This window comes from Heteronotia binoei, chromosome 18 (genome assembly GCF_032191835.1).
Source record: "Heteronotia binoei isolate CCM8104 ecotype False Entrance Well chromosome 18, APGP_CSIRO_Hbin_v1, whole genome shotgun sequence".
NCBI classification, from domain to species: domain Eukaryota; kingdom Metazoa; phylum Chordata; class Lepidosauria; order Squamata; family Gekkonidae; genus Heteronotia; species Heteronotia binoei.
In genome coordinates this window covers 21,924,001-21,949,032 of record NC_083240.1, presented here as the reverse complement: position 1 = coordinate 21,949,032, position 25,032 = coordinate 21,924,001, and the positions used below count along the sequence as shown (strand labels likewise).

General features: G+C 43.1%; 1 protein-coding gene across 7 annotated transcripts in view; it reads right to left on the bottom strand.

Annotated features, from left to right (window-relative positions):
- Window positions 1-21,440, bottom strand: part of CAMTA1 (calmodulin binding transcription activator 1) — an 898,374-nt gene extending 876,934 nt beyond the window's left edge. For 3 of the 7 annotated variants that reach the window (XM_060259694.1, XM_060259692.1, XM_060259697.1), the window contains exons 1-2: window positions 20,943-21,439; window positions 3,811-3,929 (exon numbers count right to left, since the gene is read on the bottom strand). In XM_060259694.1, coding sequence (XP_060115677.1) covers window positions 3,811-3,929; window positions 20,943-20,967 — 144 coding nt within the window. In that variant the 5' untranslated portion in view covers window positions 20,968-21,439. Of the gene's footprint in view, window positions 1-3,810; window positions 3,930-20,942 lie in introns of all 7 variants that reach the window. The other 4 variants (XM_060259691.1, XM_060259693.1, XM_060259695.1 and 1 more) reach the window with 3 other exon arrangements.
- Between the last annotated feature and the right edge of the window lie 3,592 nt (window positions 21,441-25,032).

Sequence of the window (25,032 nt, the reverse complement as noted above, 5' to 3'; positions counted from 1 at the left end):
AAGCTTATACCTTCAATAAAACTCTGTTGGTCTTAAAGGTGCCACTGGACTCAAAATTTGTCATGAGACAGCCCTTGAAGTCAACTTGGAACCACAGCTGATTCAGAACACAGCCACCCACTTGCTATCTAGTGGCTGACAACATGCTTGTATACACCCTGTCAAACGTTTGAGAGTCACAAGATGTGAATGTCAGATAAAGGAAGTAGGGAGGGAGGGAAGGAAGGCAGGAAGGAAAATGGGGAAGAGAGAAGGGAGAGGTGGAAAGAAAGCAACTTTAAATGCATTCTCCAAGCCACTGGCTAGCTTGGAGAAGTGATTTAAAGAGAGAAATGCCTTTTCTAAGCCATCAAGGTAGGGGCTTCAAGAGCCACACGATATGAGTGAAAGAGTCACAAGTGGCTCCCAAGTTGCAGTTTGGCCACCCTTGGCCGGTACTATGCCCATGATACTGGCTGCCTATCAATTCAAGCAGCTGGTTTCTACCTTCAGTGCCCTTCATGAGCATAACTGAAATACAATCCCTCCCCATACTGTTTTATTCAAGGTATAAATTTACATGTGCATGCACACTTCTTCAGATACATGCACATGAAAGCTTATACCTTGAATAAAACATTGTTAGTCTTAAAGGTGCCACTAGACTCCAACTCTGTTCTGCTGCTTTAGACCAACATAGCGACCCACCTGAATCCCTGCCCATCAGTGTCCATGCTATGAGACTGGGACCAAAGCCCTTTTGCCAGTCCTGGAATCTGATAAAAATGAATGGAGGCAGAAACTAGGCTTCTTGATGGCTCTGCATCCCTCTTTATATCTCACCAGGACTGTATGACAATTTTTTTGTGGGGGGGGGGGCATTTGGCAAACAGAGTAGTCACTTCATAATTTGACCATTCGTGCTCTTTAAGTAATCCCTATGCTACAGTTCATATTGCAACTGGATTGTTAATTGGACTAGAGTCATTTATTGTAAATCCACTTTGAACACAGGAAAGGCAGTACTGTAAGTTTTTAAAAATAAATAAAAAGCTTATGCCATTCTCAAGACTGAGAGGAGGGATCAAACAAGAAAGTCTCCTGGCAGAAAGCATTCTGTAACATTAGGGGCTGCATTCCGTAACATTAGGGCACATCTACACAAGCAGTGATCCTGTCAAAGGCAGATCTAACCAGCTTGAATTCACATAGGGAAAAAATCCACCCCATACTCAAGACCACAGGATTAGGGTATTCAGAACAAGAATCCTTGCCCTGACCTATCTTATCACATTTCAGAAACTAAGTACGGCAAACTCGGACAAATATTTGGATGGGAGACCTCCTCGGAACACCAAGAGGCAGGAGCAGGCTTTATTCAGCCACCTCCCTGAATACCCTCCAGGTCCCTAGTAATGGTCAGTCACCAGAGATCGACATGACTTCCAGATGCACACACAGCATGTGCACACACACACACATATAAATACAAAAATACAAAAAAAAAAAAACCTAGCACCCTTAAATGCATCTGGAAACATATTAGTAGCTGATGAAATTCTAGTAGAACAGTTATAATATGATTCTATTGACTTCTGCCAGTCAAAAATGAGTAGCGGAATTCTGAACTCATTGATGTTTATGGACAGTCTTCAAGTATTGCTCCACAGACAAAATACTACCATTGGAGGTTACCAGAGCATGGACGGCATTCCAGGATCCAGTAAAACCATCTTACCAGATCCTCCCATCCCTGTAGAGATGAAAGAATGCTATGATATCACATCATCAGGTCTGAAAACTACCTGACTATGTGCCACACTGAATGTCTGGATACACATTCATACAGCTGCATGGTTGTCATGGCAGCCATGAAGCCCTAAGCTATGCCAGACAGCCCCCCTTCTGAATGCTGGTCCCTCAGGACTAGTAGCTAGGGAGTCTCCAGCAGTCCTTTCAACAGTATCCCCGTGGACTCAACAAAGGCGTCTGGTTCAGCACCAAGGGACATTAACAGAATCCTTGCTATCACTATACCATAGTGAAGTGTCAATTACCTGCTCTGATCAAATCAGCAAAATGGCTACAGACAGACAAGGTAAAGAGCTCTATATATGTGGGACATTCAACAGATATACAGAAATGGAAGTCTCTATAAATTACCCCCTGCCCCACAATGTTCTGTTGAGGACCAAATATGCTCTAGGATTATGCAATGCAGAGAACAGCTGACTGTCAGTTTGGGGAGGGGGATTATTAGCTTGCTCAAGTCCCTGAGAGTTTACAAACTACAGGAGGAGATTTCCAAATCCCACCCCCAGTGATTTCCTTACAGACTCTCAGCTAGTTCCCTCAAACTGTAAGGGGGCTGGAGGATATGCTGGTCATTAGAGGAATCCACACACACTACAGATGAAAATATCTGCATGGAGCGGGATCCCCCAGAAATGGATTCAGGTAGCTGGCCCAAGGTTGACTCAGCCTTCCATCCTTTCGAGGTCGGTAAAATGAGTACCCAACTTGCTGAGGAGACAGTGTAAAAGACTGGGGAAGGCAATGGCAAACCACCCCATAAAAAGTCTGTTGTGAAAGCAATGTCACCCCAGAGTCGGAAACGACTGGTGTTTGCACAGGGGTCCTTTCCTTTCCTCCTTGTCGAAGCAGGCTCACAGCGGCTTAAGGAAAGCAACTGACAAGTCCCAATACCAAGTTTTGCTATTTGTATAAAAACATGGAAAAGATACGCCAAGCCAGGGCCAACAGCCTATCTAAAAACTCTGGGTTTCTGTATGTTGGGTGACTTCCCCTGGCATGCAGTAAAGATTAACACAAGAAACCCAAAGACCTCCTGAGGGAGCATGCTCACTTCCCCTAGAGGCACTGTTGAGGGCAGCCGAACATCAGCTGTACAGAGGAAACAGGGCTGCTCAAATTTCCAACATTTTACAGTATTCTGGTAAGGAAGACATGGGGCTAGAAGAAATCTGCCAATCATTCATCCCCCCTCCCACAAAACACACACACAGCAATCCTTCACAAACCTGCTCCCATGCTTGTTTCTCATGCCTAGTACTGGAAACTCAATAAAGACAGTTTGGTGCATCGACTCCACTGAACTCAACAGAACCTAGAAGTGTTTAATGTTCAGCTGGATTATACCTGCACTGCATCCAGCGAAAAACACCCACAAATCTTGTCTCACAACTTATCTTAGAACAGAAAAACGTTTGAGTTAGAAGGTGGCACAAAAATACTATCTTCATCTTCGTTGCAGACTGAATCACCTACTTCCCGCCCCTCCAAAGCCCTAATCCTGAAAGCCCTTGCATACATAGCCTAACGTTTCACGTGGGACTAAGATTTGTTTTTCACATGCTTAAAAGATGATACATTAAATCAATTTTCAAAGCAGGAAAGATTATCATGCAGCCAGGGCCAAGAGTTGTTCTGCTGTTGAGAAGTTTTATTGTCCTCCTCCTCTGTCTTTATCAAATTAACACTCAAGACAGTGGCATACCAAAGCTACATCTTCATTAATTCCTGACAAGTGTAAGAGCGTTTAAATCAGATACACACAGATTTTAACTATACCTTGGAGAGAAGCAAAATGCAAGATATGCAAACAAATGCCAACACCTGCCACATGGAGAATCCATGTTCTGTCTGCATTTAAAAATAAAACACCGAACAATTCAAAGTAGCCACGTTAAATTGTCCCTTGTGACTTACTTACAAATGTTGCAACCAAGACGTTTTTGCTAAATTTTGACTCCTGTTTTCTGAGATCTAAACAAACAAATAATTGAAAACAAAGAAATTGGATCTAGCTACCTCATTAGTGTTCCAACGGTGCCTCTCTTTTGGTAAACTGGAACATTTTGGTAGACATTCAAGCAGCTTTTTCGGTAAAAAGATTTTTACATGACTTCCATTGCTGTTCCCATGATCATCTAAAAGGGGGAAAAAAAGTGAAATGCTGCCATCAAACACAAGACTATTTGGTCTGTATTGACTATGTTCTGGGATGAAAAACTGAAGATGGAGCCCAACTGCACACCAATTTTAATTGTAATAACTGTGTGAGGACAATATCCCTTTTCTGTATTGTTATATAATTTATTTAAAACAAGACATTTAAACTATTTAACATATGCCTTCTTTTTGATGCAAGAAAGCCAGTTTGTACATGAAGGACAAGAACATTCAGCCTGATAACATCATGTTAATGCTTTTTACCTAAGGAAGCCAAGGCCATCAGCTAACACAGAATTAATGCTTTTGCCTCAACCATATTGTCACCCCTTGAACTCACCAAGGTCAGCAAATGAATGCAAGAAATAAAGGGTTGACATCTTTTCCTGTCTGTAATTCAACCACCATCAAATAAAGCTTCATTTAAAGCCTAGTCTAAGCGGACTAAGCTATATGAGACTTCCTAACATACAAGTGTAGCCTTTTCACTCTTACTAATTTTCCCTGCCTCTTGCATGGAAGTATGCAGTATTCTAGCAAGAGTCTTAGCAATCTTTTAAACTAGTTTCTCTTGGGTTAGGAAACCTTTATTCTTTCTGCATTAAAGCAATGAGTCTTCAGCCCTAGTTCAAGACAGCACAGGACACAAATCAAAACACAAGGGCAGTTCTAATCTTGTGCAAAACAATTTCCCCCATTTACTACTTCCAAAAAATTCATGTATCATATAGCTCAAAGATAACATCCATCAGCTCCAATAGGCTCCACTGATATATGGCCCTTCCTAGAGGCAAAACAGGCAGCCAAAGCCCAGAAAATCCCATATGTACCTGGTATTTGAGATGCTGAATGGCTTAGTGCCCCTGCACTGATTGCCAAGAATGCTGCAAATGGTTGGCACAGTCTCAGTAGCTTTGCCAGAAGGCATACAACCAATGAAAACCCCATCTTTGGAATCAGGCCTTGGTTCCATGACCACTGGGTCACAAGGGTCCACAGTAGGCTTGCCAAGTGCCAATTCAAGAAATATCTGGGGACTTTGGGGGTGTAGCCCAGAGACATTGGGGTGAAGCCACAAGCAAGGTTGTAACAAGCATAACTGAACTCCAAAGGGAGTTCTGGCCATCACATTTAAAGGGACCACACACCTTTTAAATACCTTCCCTCCACTAGAAATAATAAAGGATAGGGGCACGTTCTTTTGGGGCTCATAGAATTGGACCCTCTGAAACTTGGAAGGTGTTTTGGAGGAGAGGCACTGGATGCTATGAGGACAATTTGGTGACTCTATCTCAAAAACAGCCCCCCCACAGAACCCCAGATACTCACAGATCAATTACCCATTATACCTTAAGGGAAATGGTCTCCACAGGAATAATGGGAGTGCCCAGAAGACATTTCCCTCCCCCCCCCGCTTTCTGATGACCCTGAAGTGAGGGGAGGACCTCCGAACTGAGGGATCCCCTGCTCCCACCTGGGGATTGGCAACCCTAGTCCACAGTCTCTTGTGGCCTTAACACTTTCCAAATCTTGGACCCACCTATACTGCCCAGGCAACAGTGTGGGACCCTATGAGCTAAGCAAGAAAGCAACAGGAAGTCATGTGACATTAGCATCATATGACAGGAAGGCCATGGTTATGACATTACAATTTGGGAGGGAAACTCCATCCTGCAAGCATAGACAGAACACTGACAGAGCAAGTGGATGGCCAGACCAGGGAATGAGTATGGCAGCAAGGGAGTGCTTTTCTGACCCTACCTGTCCTTAAAATAATCCTGTCCTCTACCAAATGACCTTGGCCTCAGCATCCTGCTGCTCTGATCAGTACACATGCCAAGGGCAGCAGGCGTTGCTTGCATTAGTAGCAGGTCACGCCGAAAGACAGCAAAAAAAAAAAAAGGCACCTGTACGAAGACTTGTGAGTTATCAGGAAATTTTCCTCAACCCATCTGAAGGTTCTGATCCATAGGCTGAAGCCCACTCTGCTACTGTATGATCATCTTATTGACAGGTAAAGATGAAAGCCCAACTGGCAATGGCATAGGAATATTTTAAGCCTGCAGCAAGTGTGCTTTTTATCTCAATGACTAAAGAACACCTACTATTCAAGGTGCATCATAAATCTTCTTCTGAGATAGAGTTAAGGACAGAGGACCCTTTCTCTTAGTAATGAACAGGGGACATTTAAGTCTCAAGCAACATAAACAAGAGTTTAATGCAGACAACCTGACAATGTACTCTTCTAACATCAACATGACTAATGAACAAAGAAGAAGGTTTTCTGGTTTTTTGCAAATTTGGGAATACAAGATAGAACTTTGCATCAATAGGTAGCATCCAGATCACAGGCTAATGTTTCTAATATTAATAGTTTTTTAAAAAAATAATAATAATAAAGAGTCTTAAAGTAAGCCTCAACCACATTGCACACCCACCCACCCAAAAATCCATCATAAACACAACTGATGGAAAATTAAAATTTATTGTATGTTCCACTGAGAAAGATGGCTATTGGAGATGAGTTTCAGTTTATCAGCTAAAAGGCCCTTTCCTGTTCATAAAGCCAACCTGGGATCTACAGCCAACAATATCACACTGAATTTACAGAAATTATATGATTAATGAGACTCAAGCCTTCCCAAGTAATTTTAAAGTATTCAGTTTTTTTCAAAAACGCAAGCGAAGCTGGGGAAGGAAGCAAGAAAGGAAAATGAGAGGGATTCTAGTTTTTATGCCAGATACTGACATTGCACACAGATGTCACATTCACCAGGATAGAGCAAACACTATTCACATAGCTTCTAAGCCTATTAACTCCACACAGTGACCTAATGATGGAAGGGACTAGGGAAAGGCCTCTTATTTGGCTCTCAACAGTGATAGCTGCATTTTTAGCCTCCTAGATCTCCTTCTGCATGTTCTTCACCTTGGTGGGGAGGTAAGAGACATCGGTATCAAACATTCACATTCGTTTTTCAAATAGCCACCACAGACACCTTTCAGACTGACAAGCAGAATGCATTTTAAGTAAAATGACTTTGAAATAAGCAGTTTTTATGCACAGTGAGCAAGGTACAAGAGCAGGTTGGCATTGGGGGAGAGAACATGAGGCACAGAAAGACTACTCCATGTCTCATAACAAGCAACGCAGTTCAAACAGAACCTGGAACTCTAAGACCCAGGGCTCCAGGTTCTGCTTGAACTCAACCATACAAATTAACCCTTTCAGAGGTAGTAATTAAAACCAGGGGACTAGAGTGTTGGAACTCTGGCAGGACAGCACCCTAAGATCTGCACCCTAAGATAATTCATCTAATACATTTTGTTCTGTGCAGTCTAAAGTTCAAATGGAAACCAAACAAGGCCAACTAATAAAAGTCCATAAAGAGTTCTGAATTAATTACATACTATAAAGGCTTGGTAATTTTATAGCCTCATTCACATTCCTTGCACTTCATCCTCCCAAAGGAGGCAACATGGATCATAAAATTTAAAAAGCACACAACAGCAAATCACACCCATACCCCCTCCCCACCCACAGCTTTTTTTTTTTACTGGTTCTTAAATCTTCTGCTAATTCAAATGGGTGAATGGGAAACTCCAGGGGTCTGGCTGTCAAAATTCCTGGTGCAATGCATTTGCAGTTTTGAAGTTTACATCCCACCACAAAATCCCAGAAGCCAGACACTAAAGGCAGGAAGCAACAAAGAGACTGTGTGGTGTGGAGAGAATGACATAATACATAACACTCTCATAATACTAGAACTCAGGGTTCACTACATCCACTACAGCTGAAGCATGGGAGATTCAGGACAGACAAAAGGAAATACTTCTTGCACATAGCTAAATTGCAAAATTCACCGCCGCATAATGTGGAAAGCTTTAAAAAGGGGAGTGAACAAATTCATGGAGGTTGTGGGCTATCAGTGGCTACTAGCCATGGCAGCTACTAATCATGAAGGATATCTAATCCCTCCAATACCACTATGCCTCTTTATGCTATTTGTTGAGCAGGAAGGAGGAGCCTGTTGCAGCTGGTTGGCCATTGTGTGAACAAAATGCTGGAACTAGGTGGGCATTTTATCTGATCCAGCATGGCTCTTAGGGACATTTCAAGCACTACAACAACAGATAACACTGTAAGTGCTAGTGTGCAGGCCTCTTGTGACTGAAGAGAACTAGGCATTCCGTCACATTAGACTTTGTGATTGAAAGCATTGAAAGCAACATCAAAGTGGCTGAACCTGCTTCCAAGCAAGCAAAGCTCCACACAGGTGCCATAACGATACAGTAGCGACTGCCACATAATCCAGCCAATTGCTCACATTATTGAACCCCTGTGGAGTCCTAACCATGGGGAAACTGTCAGCAGCTCCTTCACCACCACATGTGAATACGGACTGCTTCTAACAACTGCTTTTACTCATACCTCTCCCAATGCAAATCCATTGCAAACAGTATGGTTGTCTCTCCTGTACATCTGTATGGGCCAACTGCCAACTTCTGGTTGCCACCTTCTAGTAGGTTCTTCTGCTTAAGGTGACATACTTGGCATCTACTAGAACACATTCTTTTCTATAACAGCTCTTTACCTTGCAGACCAGGCAGGCTCCATGAACAGGAAAGGGGAACCCTGTATTTAGAAGTTCTGGAGAGGTGCTTTAAGGATATTTTATTCGTGAAGGCTTCTAACTTGGGTTTAAGCTGCAGACACTTTCTTGAGGCAGGTTAAGCAGATTTTATTGTCTTTTTGAATGTTTTTGATCTTGGAAGAATTCTAAGTCACCTTGAGACACATGAATAACTATAAATAAATTAGGAATTTCTGCAGAGTGGGGCAAAATGGACCCCCTTTTATATCCCATCACAGTGTACCCACACTGCATTTTTGTGACCTATTTAGCAATACCTAGCAGACAATTACAGTCAGCCACAGCCCAGTTAATACTACTTTAAAGTTCAGGCTTGCAAGATCTGGATTAGCCTCCCAGTTTATCCATAACATTTTCAGTCTCGTTTATAAAATAAGATGCCTTGGCTTAATCTTTGATGCATTTCATTGGTGCTGCTAGAATGCCGATTGCTCTTCTTAGTGATGGAGAATATCAAATATTTCTGGCTCAACATTACTGTGTGAAACATTGCTGTCTTACTCCATTCCCCCTTTTCACATTCCTTTAAAGTGGGCACACATGTAAGCACACTCACAAATGGAGCTTGCTTCTAGTACAGGTATTACCCTGGCTCAGCTCTGCCTGGTTTCCATAGTAAGCAGTTGGTCCATTTTATTTTTTCAGCTGCTTCAAACAGAACACTCCAGTGAAAACCAGGGAAACCTCAGGTGTGAGTGCACCCTGGGCAATCTCCATCCTCCTGGTAATAGATCACAGCAAAGCAGGCTCTCCTGACTTGTTTTCTACTCCAGTTCACTGTCATGCCTGTATCCACACAGGAGCAACTGGTCAAACTCTACTTTCCTGAAATCCGCTCTCCGTTGTTCCCAAAGTTTGTTCTTCAGGCATGACTCAGTATTTCCCATCTGTAAAATGGACAAATATTTTCTAGAATGCAAATGCTTAAGTCCTGATAAGCGGCATGTGGGACTTAACTTAAACAGTTGCAGATAGCACATCATCTGCCTTGCAGTCATTTTTAGCTCTTGCGTTGTGCTTGTTCTGTAATATGGATTATGTTACACTGATCTACAATAGCCCAAAATATGCAGACAGTATTGATTGGTGAAAGAGGACATACAGCTATTGTGGGTACACTAATGAGCAGCGCTGGCAGGATGCTACATAGAGCAAGGACAGTAGCACTCATGAGACGCCAACCCCTGCCTCCTGCATACCCTGGAAACTGTTGGCCCTCAGGAGCAGCGTGGTTAGGGCTGCAACAGAATGGATCCAATCCATTTTTTCTACAGTTATGGCCTCCCCAAATTGTCCTTTTGTGACTGGCTCCACTTACATGCATCTGAGCAAGTGAGCTGACTCATGGAACCTCATGCTGAAATAAACATTGCTCATCTCTGAAGTGCCACTGCATTTCTGTTTTATTCCACTTGTATACACACTCTTCACCTATGAGCCACCATTAGCTGCCGCTGGGGGCCCCTGGCCCCTGAACAACAAGCAGATCCTGCAAGGCTGAAATCTATCCAGCACTGCTTTGAGAGAATCAAGATCTTCTAGCCCTATCCTCTGAAGAACTTGCAATACCATTTATGACAGTAATAACTTTATGGTAGGGTCCCCCACCTTTCTGAGCCTGTGGGCACCTTTGACAGGACAGTAGGCATAACAACAGAATGGCCACTGCAATTTAAAAAATATATATACCAGGAAAGAAGAGTGAAGAGAGAAGAGAACCAATACTGGAAAGGCAGCTGCCACTGAAACATTATTTTAATCTGCACTGCAATCAGATCTGTCATGGCCAATCAGAAGCTCTCATGGGCACTAGCCTCACCTGGCTCCACTCTCTTTTGAAAAACACTTGGAGGTATCAGTAAAGGTGTTGGTGGGAACCAGTGTTCCCTCTAAGCTGAGTTAGTGTGAGCTAGCTAACAGATTTTTAGCCTCCAGCTCACACATTTTTGTCTTAGCTCAGGAAGGATGATCCCCGAGCACACTAAGTTATGCAGTAGCTCACCCTGGGAACTCTTTTTATGGTAAAGGTATCAAGAGTATGCATGTCAATTCACCAATGAAGACTAATACTAACTCAATGTTTACTCATTCCTTTCTGTCTAATGAGCATTTAGCATGCTGCCTTTCAACTTGGTATCTATGCCTATGATGGTATATTCAACAAAATTCAGCTACTATCACTGAGGTGGTCAACCTGCAACTGGATTATATCACTTTAGACTGGAGGTGTGTGGGGGGGGAGGTGCTCAGACATGTATTTGAGAGGTCAGGATTAGAACTCAAAAGATTCCAGTCCACCTAAAACAACAATGGACACACTGCAGCAGCCTCTTAGAATGTCTAGTTTCAGACCACAGGTGGGGAAATTCATGTCTATGAAATTGTATGCATAAGTATTCAATCAGGTGAGCCCCCACTTGCAATCTGCAAATGCACAGCACAAGCAGAACCTTACTCCTCTTATGATAGGCCTATATCATAAGCAACATCAGACTGAGCAAGAGTGGGTATGATTAAGTCAGTCCAAAATGAATTATTCTGGCTACATTTGTTTAATAAACCTTTGTGTACTGCTTGGCTGCCCTTTTCAGAACATTTCTCAGTGCTAACAAAACCAGCTGCGTCAGCTCAAGCCTTCTGCTGCCCCTATTGTCCCACACACTCAGATAAGGTCACAAACAGGTAGAAAACTTATGTTTTAGAGCTAAATAATTTGCCACAAGAGACAGACATTGGGCACAAAGCTACTAGAGCCTCAGCAGGAAAACTTTTCTCCAAATTCAGCAGCCAACCTATGAATGAGAACAGTTAGAAGTATTTAACAAAGTTACTGCTCATGAGCAGAATTGCTAGATTATTCCTCTAGGCAATGTTAGCACAGAGGAAAGTATTGTTGAGAGAGGATATAAAGATGTCATTGGAAACATATTGCAGCACGATTATCCAATTTAAGACATTTCTCTTGAAGCTTTGAAAAAGAATCTTGGACTGAACATCCTGTCATTTATCCAGCCTAGTACTTGACACAAGCAAACTATCAGATTAATTCCATCAAGTTCTCTCAGACAGCAGAATTCCCCTGATACAATTACTCTTGTGCAACTAACTACTACCTATTCAAAGTACACTGCTTTGGTCACAACACCTTTATATTCCAGCTGAGACCCCATTAAAGGAGGTCAGTCAATCACAGAGCTATATGGGTTGCACCATTTGGGCCACACTGAAAACATGGTTGAATATTCCAAGTGGTCATCCTGTAAGTTTCCACTCAGTTCAGAGACAGCAAGACCCATCAAATGCATGAAATGAACTGCCGTTAGTAACCATGCTCAAATTATTGTACAAGATCAAATACATCAAAGACTAATCGTTAACACATACACACAAAAAGCTTTAACAGAGAAGGGAAAATTATCTGGAAAGCAGTAGAACTAAAAATAGCCACCTGGGGGACAGGCTGCAAATTCAACAAGCTCTTGGAGACGAACAAAGGTACCACACATACACCAGTGGAGTTTTCTACACTATGAGACAGCCAGCTAGTCCATTTCCTATAAAGCCCTGAAGCCAATGCATTTGCTTCTAGGCACTCATTTTTCACAGTCTTCCACAAGGGCAAGACAAATTCATTTTGGAGACAGGGTGTTCACTTTAACAATAATTATGGTAGAGCTAAGGAGTAAAAGATAGGGAATCGATGAATCTTTCAAAAGTATGGAAACAAAACATTAGAAGACCAGCTACTTTTACTCAAATATCCAAAAAAAATTCTGTAATAATTAGGAAAACATTCCCTTCCCCAATGCAATGGACAATAATTTTTAAAGGACAGTAGCAAGGTAGCAGCAACATTATGAAAAAGTCTGCAAAGACACTAAGCTTTAGAGAGCAATGGTCATGGTAGCCTTTTGTCCTGTTTAAGAACAAAGCACACTTTTTAATAGAAAGAAGGCTTTGAAGACTGTAGAAAATGCAGTCAGTCAGATAAAATAGTCCAGAGAGGGATAGTTCTCATTTAGCCACAAAGCAATAATCAAGTTCAAGACAGTTCTCTTAAGCAGAAGATCCCTCAAATCCTGGAAGGAAGAAGAAGAGATTGGATTTAAACCTTACCCTTCACTCAGAGCAGATTCCCTTCCTCTGCCCACAACAGGAACCCTGTGAAGTACTGGGGCTGAGAGAGCTCTGAGAGAACTCTGACTGACCCAAGGTCACCCAATAGCTCCATGTAAAGGAGTGGGGAATCAAACCTAGTTCTCCAAATTAGAGTCAGCAACTCTTAACCACTACACCAAACTGGCTCTCCCCAATCCCCGTCCCATAACCAGCCCCACTCATTCTTCACCTGGGTGCAGCAACTCCAGAAAGCACAACCTTTTAAGACAAGTCGGATGAGTATTAGACATTCTAACTAGATGATTGTGAGAATTAGGATAATAAAAGGTCACTGGGGGGAAGCTTATCTAGACAATGGACTACTAAACTGATATAGTCTCCCATCTACAACACTGCCTATGTTAAAATCAAAATGGTGGTGGCACAGCCATGGATGCCCATGCACTGATACAGCTGTTTAAAAAAATGATGCATGGCATAGACCGGTGGGTCACAGGTGCCTTGCTGCCCACTGGTATTGAGACTGCATCAGTACATGCGACAGGGACCATGAGGCTTTCACATTCTGGACAGAAGTTAGAACAGATGAGATATTAGAGATCTAGATGGCACAACTATTGGATGACTGGGGCTGGCTAATTTGGGTTTATTCCCTGTAGTTTTCCTAAGCATCAAAATGCCAAATGAAATTTCCAAGAAACAGAAAGGTGACATAAGTAGTATACCAATTCAAAACCCCCAACTGCATTTATTCGGAGTTTCTAATTCCCTGACAGGTCAAAAATACACTCAGCAGCTTTTAAATGAAGTCAGCTGAATAAAGTGTTATTTAACATTTCTTACAGGGTTAAAAAACAGGGAGCATGATTTCGGTTTTCAAATCGAGCTCAATCTCATCTCCCACAGGCATGGTTCTACACTTGAAAGGTAGCAGCTATTCTTACTCTGGCCATGCCTGAAAAGCTCAAGGACAGCTGTGGATTCCAGCAAATCCTCAAGGTAATCAGGTAAACTGTGATAGACTAACAACAAATTCCACAGCTGAGACCCGCCTGTTGATGGTTTGCTGCTCTTAGCCAATGGCCAGTCAATAAAACTGGAACTTTTGGGAGCAGCTGCATACTATGTTTTACCAGCATTAAAAAAAAGTCAAACTAAAAGAGCTCCTTCAAAGCTTGAATTCTAAAAAAGTCCAAAGCATATAATAAAGGAAGCATAGAAGATAATTTGAAAAAAGAGTTTTCTGTTATGCAACAGACATCTTCAGCAGACCGGGGGGGGGGGGGAGACTGATGGTTTTGTACCTCTTATTGCAAAAGCTATAGTCAATTCAAATTTTCTCTTTTCTTTAACTGTCCAAAAATCTTCACTAACCAATGTAAGAGTGCAATTCTTTTTCAAGATGTAGCTCAGCAATAAACTAATTCACAACCGTACAATGCTCATCCAGAGAATCCAATGAGCGTAGCCATCTGCACTCACCTGTTAACTAATCTTCTCATTGTCTCCATATTGATTTTTATACCCTGGCATAAATATTCACTTAAATACTAAATGCTTCAAAATCCGAATACACCGTTTGAATACAGATATTTGGCCAGCAACCTGGGAAAAGAAGTTCTGGAACATTCTTAATCTATCATGCTGAAGCACTGTTCTGGTAATGCTATTGCTTCCAACTAGTTCAATATAGCTCAAGTAATCATTTTTAAAAAAAGGGCTATCCCTCCTGATAAACTTCCATCCTCAGACCACAAAATATATTACTTTGACCAAAAGGAGACAGGACATTTGAAAGCCACCTTTGAAAACCATTCTACAACAATAGTAAGAATTGGGGAGGAGATAAAAGGATGGTGAATCCAAATGTAGTTCACTAAGGTCTTTTGGGCTGCAAGAGCATCCTTACAAACGTTCAAAACCAACGATACTTTGCTTGTTCCTTTAATTAATAAGTCCTGCTAGATATGGTAAAAAGGGGGTTAATTCATGGTGAGGAAATGGAAAAACAAAAATTATGCTTCAAATATTAGCTATCCAAGTTTACCCCATATTCCCACTTCAGAGCAGGGGGGAATTTAAAAACAGCCTTCAAAAAGCCAACATTGATACAGCAGGGTCAACACTAAGTGCCCAGTTCTGGCACAGCAGCTTCCCTCAAATGGTGAGGGAAACAGTCCAAGATATGCACCATACCAATAGGTGTAAGAAGAATCAAAAGAATCACAATGCAATCCTATGCACAATCACTCAAGGTCCATTTCAAAGGACTGGAGTAAATACATAGGACAGCACTGTCAGCCTCTTCCAAGGCTAACAGATACCTACTTGGATATCTTCCAAAATATTTACATTTTGGAATATAAAGGAAAATGGGGGGAACAGCTATTTGTGACTTCAAGAGCATTCTGTCATCTCTACAAAGAAAGAACATACGGAGCCAAAGAATGACCTGCCCTCCAACACTTACAGAATGTCCTCCTAAGATATTGTACAGCCCTACCAACTATGCCTTACCCATGCAATGTATAGAAAGAACAGCAGTCCTGAGGATGGTCAGCCCACCTGATTTCACACACAGTTAAGTCCAGAGATTAATATTAAACATTAAGTTTTATAAGTTAACCGGAACAGCATCTCTGATTATTAACACCACTAGTGAGATACTTGCCTTTGTACAATCATTAAAAAGAGAGAAACGGCTCCCTTTATATTTCTGACAGAGGTTAAGTAGCATGTGATTAAGCAATGAATATTTTTGTCATTTCTCTGCTGGAAAAATACAGGAGGGGGGAGACAAGGAGCAGAAGAGAATAAGTCAGCTCACTAAAACGACAACAAATATTTGCCAAGTTGGAAAAAAAATGATTGTCAGGTTGTCAAGAATAATCCGGGCTTCTGTAAAGGACAGTGTAACCTATTTTAAAATTATGTAACACAAGCTTGACTTCAGTCAGGCACAGAACATCAATGCACACTAGCAAGGATAAGAAGCTCTATCCAAAAGCCACAAGACAGTATGCTCACATGACGGAATGTTCATTAACAGAACACTCACTACCACCCCATATCTTAAAAGAAAATAAGGACCACTACAGATGACCAAAACATGAGTAGATACCATCAAATGACAAACAAGACTGCACAAAACCACCATACTAAAAACATGGGAAGAGGATCAAGGCAGGCCTTCTGCAATGCCAAATTATGGGAATAAGCAACTTTGTAGGTTAATTGGCATACAACAGCTGTTTAAGTCCCAAAATAAAACACGAGTCCGGTGGCATTTGAAACAGTAGCATTTATTTCAGTACAGGCAGTCAGAGCTAACTTCCGGTGCAAAAAATCCCAAAAGAACAACACTTCCAGAAGGTATTATAAGAAAGTTTATTACATCATTCAAGCAATGTGACTGCTTAATAGCCATGAATCCATGCGAAATCCACTCATCTTAACATTTAGGCTGAAGCAGTATGTCAAAATGAATTTTTATGTGGGGAAACACTATTGTACATACACCAAAAAAGCTCAAAAATCCAAAGTCAGCATGGTATTCTCCATTTCCTTCCTCATTTCATCTGTGTTATCCTGATTCACATCACTGTTACTATGATGATGTACGTGGCCTTCCCCTACTTCAGATCAAAGAACCAGAATATGTAGAAATAATATATTCAGGAGCTCAGGATGGTGATAGCATCCTGAGGACGGTGAAGGCAGAAAAAAGCATCAGGGCTTTTTGAGTCTAATATGGACAGTTGCAAATAAGGGCTTTTAATACACTAGAAGCAATGCACACAGGACTGAATGCCATTCCTTTCGCCTACCATGTTTTAAAAAGTTAGCTTTGCATATTGCTTATTCCCTTCTATTGCTGAATAAGGCAAACACGCTAACAATAGCACATTCCATATTGCTGTGGCACAAGCACCAAACAAAAAATGTACTTTGTGTCTTTATATGTATACATGGTTCTGTGCAAAGATTTACGCAAGACGACAGGCAGCCTGCCTCAGTTTCATCACTCAGGACTGGAAATGTCCCAGGATGCCCAAAATGTCTTGTCACGTGCGTGCCTAGCAATGTGATGTAGTGCATGGCTTGCACCTAATTTGATAGTAGACACTAAAAAAATGATGCTGACATCTAGAAATGTAAAATACATTTCCAGCTCTGCTGGTGCTACACAAACATAAGATGTGGCATAATGCTTCTGACTATGTTATGTAAATGAAGGGAAAAATACTAAAGCAAAAAATAAAACTACTACATATGGCTTTTTTATACTGTTTGGGGTTTCATTTTCAATCTCAACAGTAAACATTCCCTACTTGTCATAATGAACCTATTATTACATCCATATGGCTAAAGTTTGGGCACAGCTTCTCTTCCCACCCCCTCATTCCATCTTACGGCTTCTGAAGAATTATGTGAAAAGAATACTTCACATCTTTAACGTGTACCCTGGCAAGAATGTGCAGATCCTGGCACTGAATGGCTGGGCAGAAAGCTTGACCATCCAAAGTACCAACAAGCCACGGAATCAAAATAAAGCAAAATATTTCCATCTTTAAAATATTTACTTTTGCATTTTTAAAATATTTTGTTAAGTTAAAATGCAAACATATTACTTTGATCTGTATATTTAATATGTTTTAAGGGATCAGCCAACTCTTCTACAACAATTTTCTTAGACAGTACATCACTACCCCCTTGTGGATATGCAACAAAAGCCTTATCTTTGATCTTTTGATTTTCTAAACTGAACTCCCAACCTTCAACTTCTACCAAGAATGCCCAGGCTTTTCATTCACCTGGTCACAGGTTGTATTTAGTAGCTATTATTGTTTTTAATTCTAAAGCAATATTTACTATGCTACATCAAGCAAAATTCTCAATCTCTTGTTGCAAAATCCAGCCTCAAAAGCAATTTGATTTTAATAAATTTACCACTTGAAAAAAGAATACATAAAAGCATATTATTTGACATTGTTTTAGTCTTAGAAAGGCCATCTAAATTCCGATCAACAGTCACTTCAGGGGGATGCTATACTCTCTTTATAAACCAGTAATGAAAAGGTGATCAAGCTACAGCATCTTATCTTATAAACCCACTAGTGATTTGTTCAGATGTGACCAGCCTTAAAAGTTAATCACAAAAACAACACACTCAGAGTCTGGTCCCAAAGTTACCCCCATACACACTATTTTGCACTTCCATTTTTAGGTGCAGTTTAACTTTTAAAAACTGGCCTTTGCCATCTCAAGGCAAAGTCACCACCCTACTCATGCAATCCAAACAAGAAAGGAAGTGCATGCATACTTTGAAGCAACTGAACATTCCAAATCTATTTCGTGGGACTGAAGTAATTAATGCCCATGAGACCATGAGGATGCAAACATACATTACAACCTACAAATTAGTGGGGGAGGGACGAAAAAGACAAGAGAGTGATCTGGTAAGCAGCCCTATTGGACTGAATACAAAGTCTTCAATCATGGACTTGTCCCAAACACTAACACAAAACTCTTGATATGCACAAATAGTTTGCATAATCAAATGAATTTGACAGTGGTGAGAAAGATGAAAACTGACCTGTAAGGGCAAAAAAACTATTTCAGAACGTAAGAGGAGGTCGGAGCAGATCCACGTCTTCTATTCACAAGGGAAGAACAATGCTTTTTGAAAGAACCTGAAGCATTTACTATGGAAAACCAGGCACACTGGTCTCCCATTTCTACATGCTCTCTGGTCTTCTACATGGATTGGTTGCCAAAAGGGCGGTACTAACACCCTACATTATGCATACACATAACCTAACAAGGAACAAATCAAACAGATTCCCAATCAATAGTAGACAGCAGCTGTTCTCACTTTGAGGAGTCTCACCTAAAATTAAGAATGCCAGTCCTCCCACCCTTATAAATGGCTTACAGTACCAAGCTACATTTGTGGTGAACAACTAGTTTCTTAGGGAAGGTGTACCACATTAGGCTCTGCCTGTCTCAAGAACATAAGACAGATGAAGAACACCTACAAAGGAGCAGCTACATTCTACTACACCACCTACTGGGGCATGTATGAGAAAACTAAAAAAGGTGCCATGAAGTGAGAAAGGTGAAAAATCCCGTTAATGTATGTCCTGTGTCAGATGCCTTTGCATCGCAAAATACAAGTAGTAAAATTTTAGTAGGCCTAAAGCTGAACAAGTCCTTGCCCTTTAGGGCTTAAAGTCTATCCAGATGCAAAACATGGGGGCAAAGATAAGAGAGGGTAGTAGAAAGGAGGCATACAGGACAATTATAAATGTGTGCATAGGGCCTAAGAAAACACCATTAAGCATATTCCTTTCTCCATGCACTAGAAGATGCCTCTTAAAAGGTACCTGCATGGAAAAATGCCCTTTATCCCTGATATGCAGACAATCATACAGACTCACATAAAAGGCCACAGATACACAACAAATCTGATCTTCTATGTGCTCTTCTCTGTACCTACTATACAGGCATTGCTAATCAGTGATACCATCTTTTCTCTGAACAATATGATGGGGCAGAAGCTAACGTCTTTGCCATCATGAGATACAGTGATCCATCATACCAAAAGATCTGCCCTAACCTATAAGAAGGCGAAAAGCAAATGAGCTATTCTCACATGACCTGTTCATCACCATATGTATGACAGGAGTTGCACAGGATACTACCAGGGAGAATTTATCTTGTACATATGCATGCTCTCTTTTTGTCTTTCATCCCCCGTACACTTGTTTTTGCAAGAAATAGTCCCCACCTCTATGGCCAAAGGATGAGCAATCACACACCCACCACTTTCCACAGATTCAATAAGTGAATGTTCAAGGGCTTCACTCTGTCCATGATGGGTGCCAAGGAGAAACACGATTCACATTCTTGGGCTCTGCCTTCATCAGAGAAAACAGAAAACTCATTCCCTATCAAAAGGGTTGAAAACATAGATTCCCCTTCCATCTGCTCTGTACCCCACCACTTCCCACATCTCATTTTGGTGCAACCACCAGAGATATGCCCCTTTTTCCCAACTTCAAGAATAGTGGAAACCTGTACCCCTACCATAGAAGTTCACAACAATGCTATGTGTGAGTCACACTCCTGTGTCTTAGTACCAACATGTCTGTGGCATGAACTCCTGTGTCTTAGTACTAACGTGTCTGTGGCAGCCAGCAGTTAGATTTTTCTCTTGATGAGTTAAATAATTTCTCCATAACATGCTAGCACAAGGGGACAAACCACCTTTGTGATCCCTGGGACTAGCAATAATCCAAGCAACATAGTCCTTCTCCTATAAGGTTTTTTAAACAACAGGACAAAGAATAACTGCTTTCTTTCTAGCACCATGCTCTCCCCCAGGTAAATAAACACCAATACTTCTTTTCTCAACTTTCCTAGACCTCCTCCAAACCAGGCAAGAACAGGTGTCCCACCATCCCCTCGCCTCGTCAAACCTGCCCTACTAGCAACTGTCTGCTCACAGAGAAAAATAGATGCTTACAAGAGCACATACGCGCATGTGATAGCTGCCAGGCACCTATCCTCTCGGAACACAGGACCTTACCTCAACACGTCATCACATCCTGACAGAGCCCATCCAGCCTAATTTCAGAACATGCCCCACTGCGCTGCTCTCTACAGACCGGGCAACCTTCATGTGAGGAGTCTCTCTCCCGTGCCCAGGTGTTTCATCCCCCCTCCCCCTTTTTTTGTTTTCTCTTTCCAAAGGAGGGGCATTCAGACACACACACAGGCACGCTTTTAATAGTGCAGGAGGCAGGTCCACACGGTCAGCTTTCCCCAGAGGGAGCTGCCCCTTGGCACCACAAGACACACGCTCCTCCCTGGCATGCTAAAAGGACATGCAAAGCAGGAGGGAGGGGCCAGGGGAGGGACTTCCCAGCCCGCCCAAGTGGCCCCCCATGCTAGCCCCTCCCTCAAGGGGCAGTTGCGCTCCCGGCCCCCACCGGGACAGACAATATAGCTGGCAGTTCCTCGAACTTTCGGCGAGCGGGACCCGGGCCGCCCTGCCACTCTCCGCCCCCCCGGGCAAACGAGCGCGAGTAAAAAGGGGAGATTCGAAGGGTCGCGCGCATGCGTGCTCTCGCGTGCTGCCCTCAGTCAGTCAGTCAGTCTCTCCTCTCGCTCTCCCTCCGTCGCCGCCGCCACCACTCGCTCTCGGTCGCTCACCTTCCGGCTTGTTTTCGGCGGCCATTTCCCCTCCGCGCGCCACATCCTCCTCCACCGCCTCCTCCTCGCGACCGGGACTAGGCAGGCGCGCGCGCCGCTGCCGTTGCCGCCGCCACCGCCTCCTCTTCGCCCGCCTCTTCCTCCTCCTCCTCCTGCCGCTGCTGCTTCCGTTTCCGCCGCCGCTGCTACTGCTGACACTCCCCTGCCGTCGCGGCCCCTCCTGCTGCGGCCGCCGCTTCCTTCTCCACCACTACCACAACCACCACCACCGGGCCGGCCGCCGCGCGCGCGCCGCCTCTTCACACACGCCCCGGGCTTCCCATTGGTCTCCCGAATGCACTGACGCCCCACTCAGCCAATCGCCGCTTGCTGAAGGCGGGCCGGAAGAGAGGATGGGCCTGACTGATAGCGCCCACGGCCTACGGGCGGCTGGCTCAGCGGGTGGGCGGGATAAGGTAGGAGAGGCGTATCGGAGGTGCTCCAACGGCCATGATTGCCGGGAGGGGTATGAGGGACGGAGGCGGTGAGTGCTGACAGAGAGGGGATGGCCAATGGGATTACAAGGTTGGGAGAAAGTGTATCCTATGACAGCTTCAACAGCCAGTCGCGACACGGAGAGAGAGTGCAGCCGAAGAAGAGGCGGGGGAAGTTGGTGACGCAAATCACCGCCCGGCGAATGGGTCGGCTGCAGCGCAGCGCTGAACTAAAAGGTGGGGAGGGGAACGAGAGCAAATTGGAAGAGAGGGCGGGGCCAAAGGCCGGCTCGGATGCAAGCCCTCTTATTGGCCAGTGTCCTTGACGGGCAACCGCGCCCCTCCTCACCCCGTTAACCCTAAACAAAGGAGCGGATTGGCGGAGGTGGAGGCGGGCGCGGCGACCAATAATTGAGGCGCGTGGCGGATCCTCAGCACCCATTGGGCGGGGTGGGGTCTCTCTCCGCGGTCCGCTCCAGGGTGTCCTCAGTTTAGAGCAACCCTGACTGGAGGGGGGTCAGAGAAAGGCTGTAGCTTCGTGACCTTGTCTTATTAGCGGCTCAGGAACGCCAGCCTAAGTAGCAATACATGGGTTTCGAGATAAGGCACTGAGTGGTGCATTGGAAAGGCTCTCGCTCCTGCTCCCTTGTCTTTCTTGCTCAGTTGGTCTCTGTGCATTGAAAGGAATTAGATAGTAGAGAGTTTCCCGGGCAGGCGGTACCGTTAGAACCCACGTGCCTGCGTAGGGTGAGCGGCTTATAGCCTAGGCTGTTCTCTGAGAGTTCAGCGTTCACACACACTGTGTGTATGTGTCATATTCAGAGCTTTTAGCAGGAACGCAGTTCCGACTGACTTGGCATCAAGGAGTGTGGCCTAATATGCAAATGAGTTCCATGTGAAACAATGGTGACATCAGGGGGTGTGGTCTAATATTCAAATGAGTTCCTGCTGGGCTTATTTTACCCAAAAAGCCCTGGTCATAGTCAGTGTTATTTAATAGAAGATCATTCAGTTAATTGGCTGTGCAAGGAAAAGATGAGCTGGTTTCTCTCAACAGCAGTGTTTCTGGAGAAGACCAGTGTAATGGATGGACTGAGGCTGAATTGCTGGTTTGTAAGAATCCAGTTCAGATCTCTCCTCTGCCTCCAGTTCATGAGGAGGTTGCTGTCTTAATGTGTACGAAGACTGCCCCCCATAGCTATAGGGGAAGGAGGAGGGGGTAAACTGGAAAGAACATTCCTTCCAGTTTCAGATGCTTGGTTTTCATTTCAGTAGGTGAAGTGGCTCTACAAGGTTACACCAAAGGCTTCATAAAGGCAAACATGTTGTGGTGAAAACCATGAATTATGCTGAGGTACTCTGTGAAGAACTACATCAGTGCTAGATGTCATTATGTTTAAGCACTGACTGTGAGATACCCATGACCGATTTGCAAAGCAATCCCAATTTCTACAGTGAGGCTAGCTGTGTTCTCCCAACAGTGACCTCTGGGTCCTTTCTGCTTTTGGCAGTAGTAGTTTAGTCAAATATAATTCAAAACTTGGGATCCATTGCTGCCTTCAGTTGATGGCAAAGGGCAGAGCATAATGGCTGAAGGCATGAGGCAGGATGTGCTGTCTGCCAACAGCTGGAGGTGGGGTCAGAGCTTCCCAGTCTGGTATACTCACAGCAAAGTATTTCAGCCACAAATGGCAGGATATTTGCTTTTTTCCCCCACATACATTTTTTGCACAGAAAATTTTCACATAGGGCCATAATTGCTATATATGGGATATTGTAGAGATTGTATGTTGGTGAAGCCTCTGGCATTGATGAGTACATCAAAGGGCTTCTGCTCGCTGTTCTGGTTCCAGATGTGGGCAGAAGACCCCAGAAAATGAATGGTTAAAGAAGCAAGAGTCTAGAAAAGCTAGACTGCAAGAAAGAATGCAGCAGGATATGCAGAGAAGAGGCCAGAGAGGAGTTTGGATTTTTTTGGGGGGGGTGGGAGGGGGATAATGCAAGGGTGAAAGGAGGAGTGGGCACTTGGTCTGAGTTGCAGATGTTACTGATACCTTTGGGCTTGTTACCCTCTCTCAGCCTAACCTACTTTGCCAGGATTGTCATTGAATCTATGAATGCCACCCTGGTTTCCTTAGAGGAAGAGTAGGATAAACATTCACTGAGTACATGTGAGAAAATTGATGTCAGGCTGCACCCTTCTAGTCATGGATAATATAGCCCATTAAAGTTGCAGTTTGACACAATTAGAGGTTTACTAGGGGAGAGAGATTTCTCAGGTGAATGCAGGAATAGCCACTGTTTGATATTAAAGAACTGAGTGAAGCTACAAGAGAGCATATCTGATCCTTCTTTCCCCTTGAGAATTGGAAGGTAGTGAAAATACCACTAATTTTTAAACAGGGGTCCATATGAGATCCTGGAAATGAAAGGCAATTTAGCCTAATGTCTGTTCTAGGGAAACTGATGAGAACTGTAGCTAAAGATATAATTTGTGAAGTGCAAGCTTTCTGTAATGGGAAGTTCTGTCTCATCACCATTTTGGAGTTCCTTGAGGGGCTGAACAAACATGGTAGACTTCATGTTCTTGAACTTCCAGAAGCTTTTGATAAAGACCATCGCTGAAGTTTCTTGAGTAATTTAGCAGTCACGGAGTAAGAGGACAATCCCATTGTGGATTAGAAACTGGTAAAACAACAGGCAGCAGAGAGTAAGAGTAAATGAACACTTCTTGAAATAGAAGTAAGCAGTGGGGTACCGCATGGATCTGGGGCTGGTGTTATTTGGTTTGTCCATAAATGAGCTGGAGTAAGGATGAGCAACAAAGTGAGCAAGTTTGCAGATGACCCAAATTATTCAGGATGGTAAGGACCAGAGCGAATTGTGAGGAGCTTGAAAAGGATCTCTGAAAACTCATTGAGTGGCTAGGGTGACAAATAAGGTTCAATGTCAGAAAGTAATGGATAACTCAGCAAAAATGTCCACTCAGCATCTGGCATTTGATCACCATGGCTAGTGGAAAATACTGCAGCCTGGTTGCAGTGAAGTCCCTTCATTTTAATAAATTCAAATCACAGAGTCAAAAACTATTGCCATGTGCATATTAAAATGTTACTGGTTTTTAAGGTTTAATTGTTTTTATGAAATTGAAATGTTACTGGTTTTTAAGGTTTTAAATGTTTAAGTATCTAATTGTTTTATACTTAAAATTGTTTAAATTTTATGCTTGATCAATTGTTGGAAGCCGCCCTGAGCCACTTGTGGGAAGGGCGGGATATAAATCCCGAATAAATAAATAAATTGCCTTCTAAACCCATTGACTTCAATGGACTTAGAAGACTGTAACTTCTTAGGATGGAACTTGAAATGGAGTCATTTGGACACTTTTGGAAGTAAGCCCCATGGAATAGACCAGAGTAGGACCCTGAGCAGACCTGCTTACAGCTAATCTCTAAATCTTCCTTCCACATGAAGGAACAAGTGCAGTCAGTAAACCCTCCCAGAGGCCAGAAAGTATAAAACTGGGTATTTCATCTCATGAAAACTTAGACTGTGTCATCCCCCTAGGTTAGAAGATTCCTTTATTGAAGCTTGGAAGGTGGCATAGGTGCCAAGTG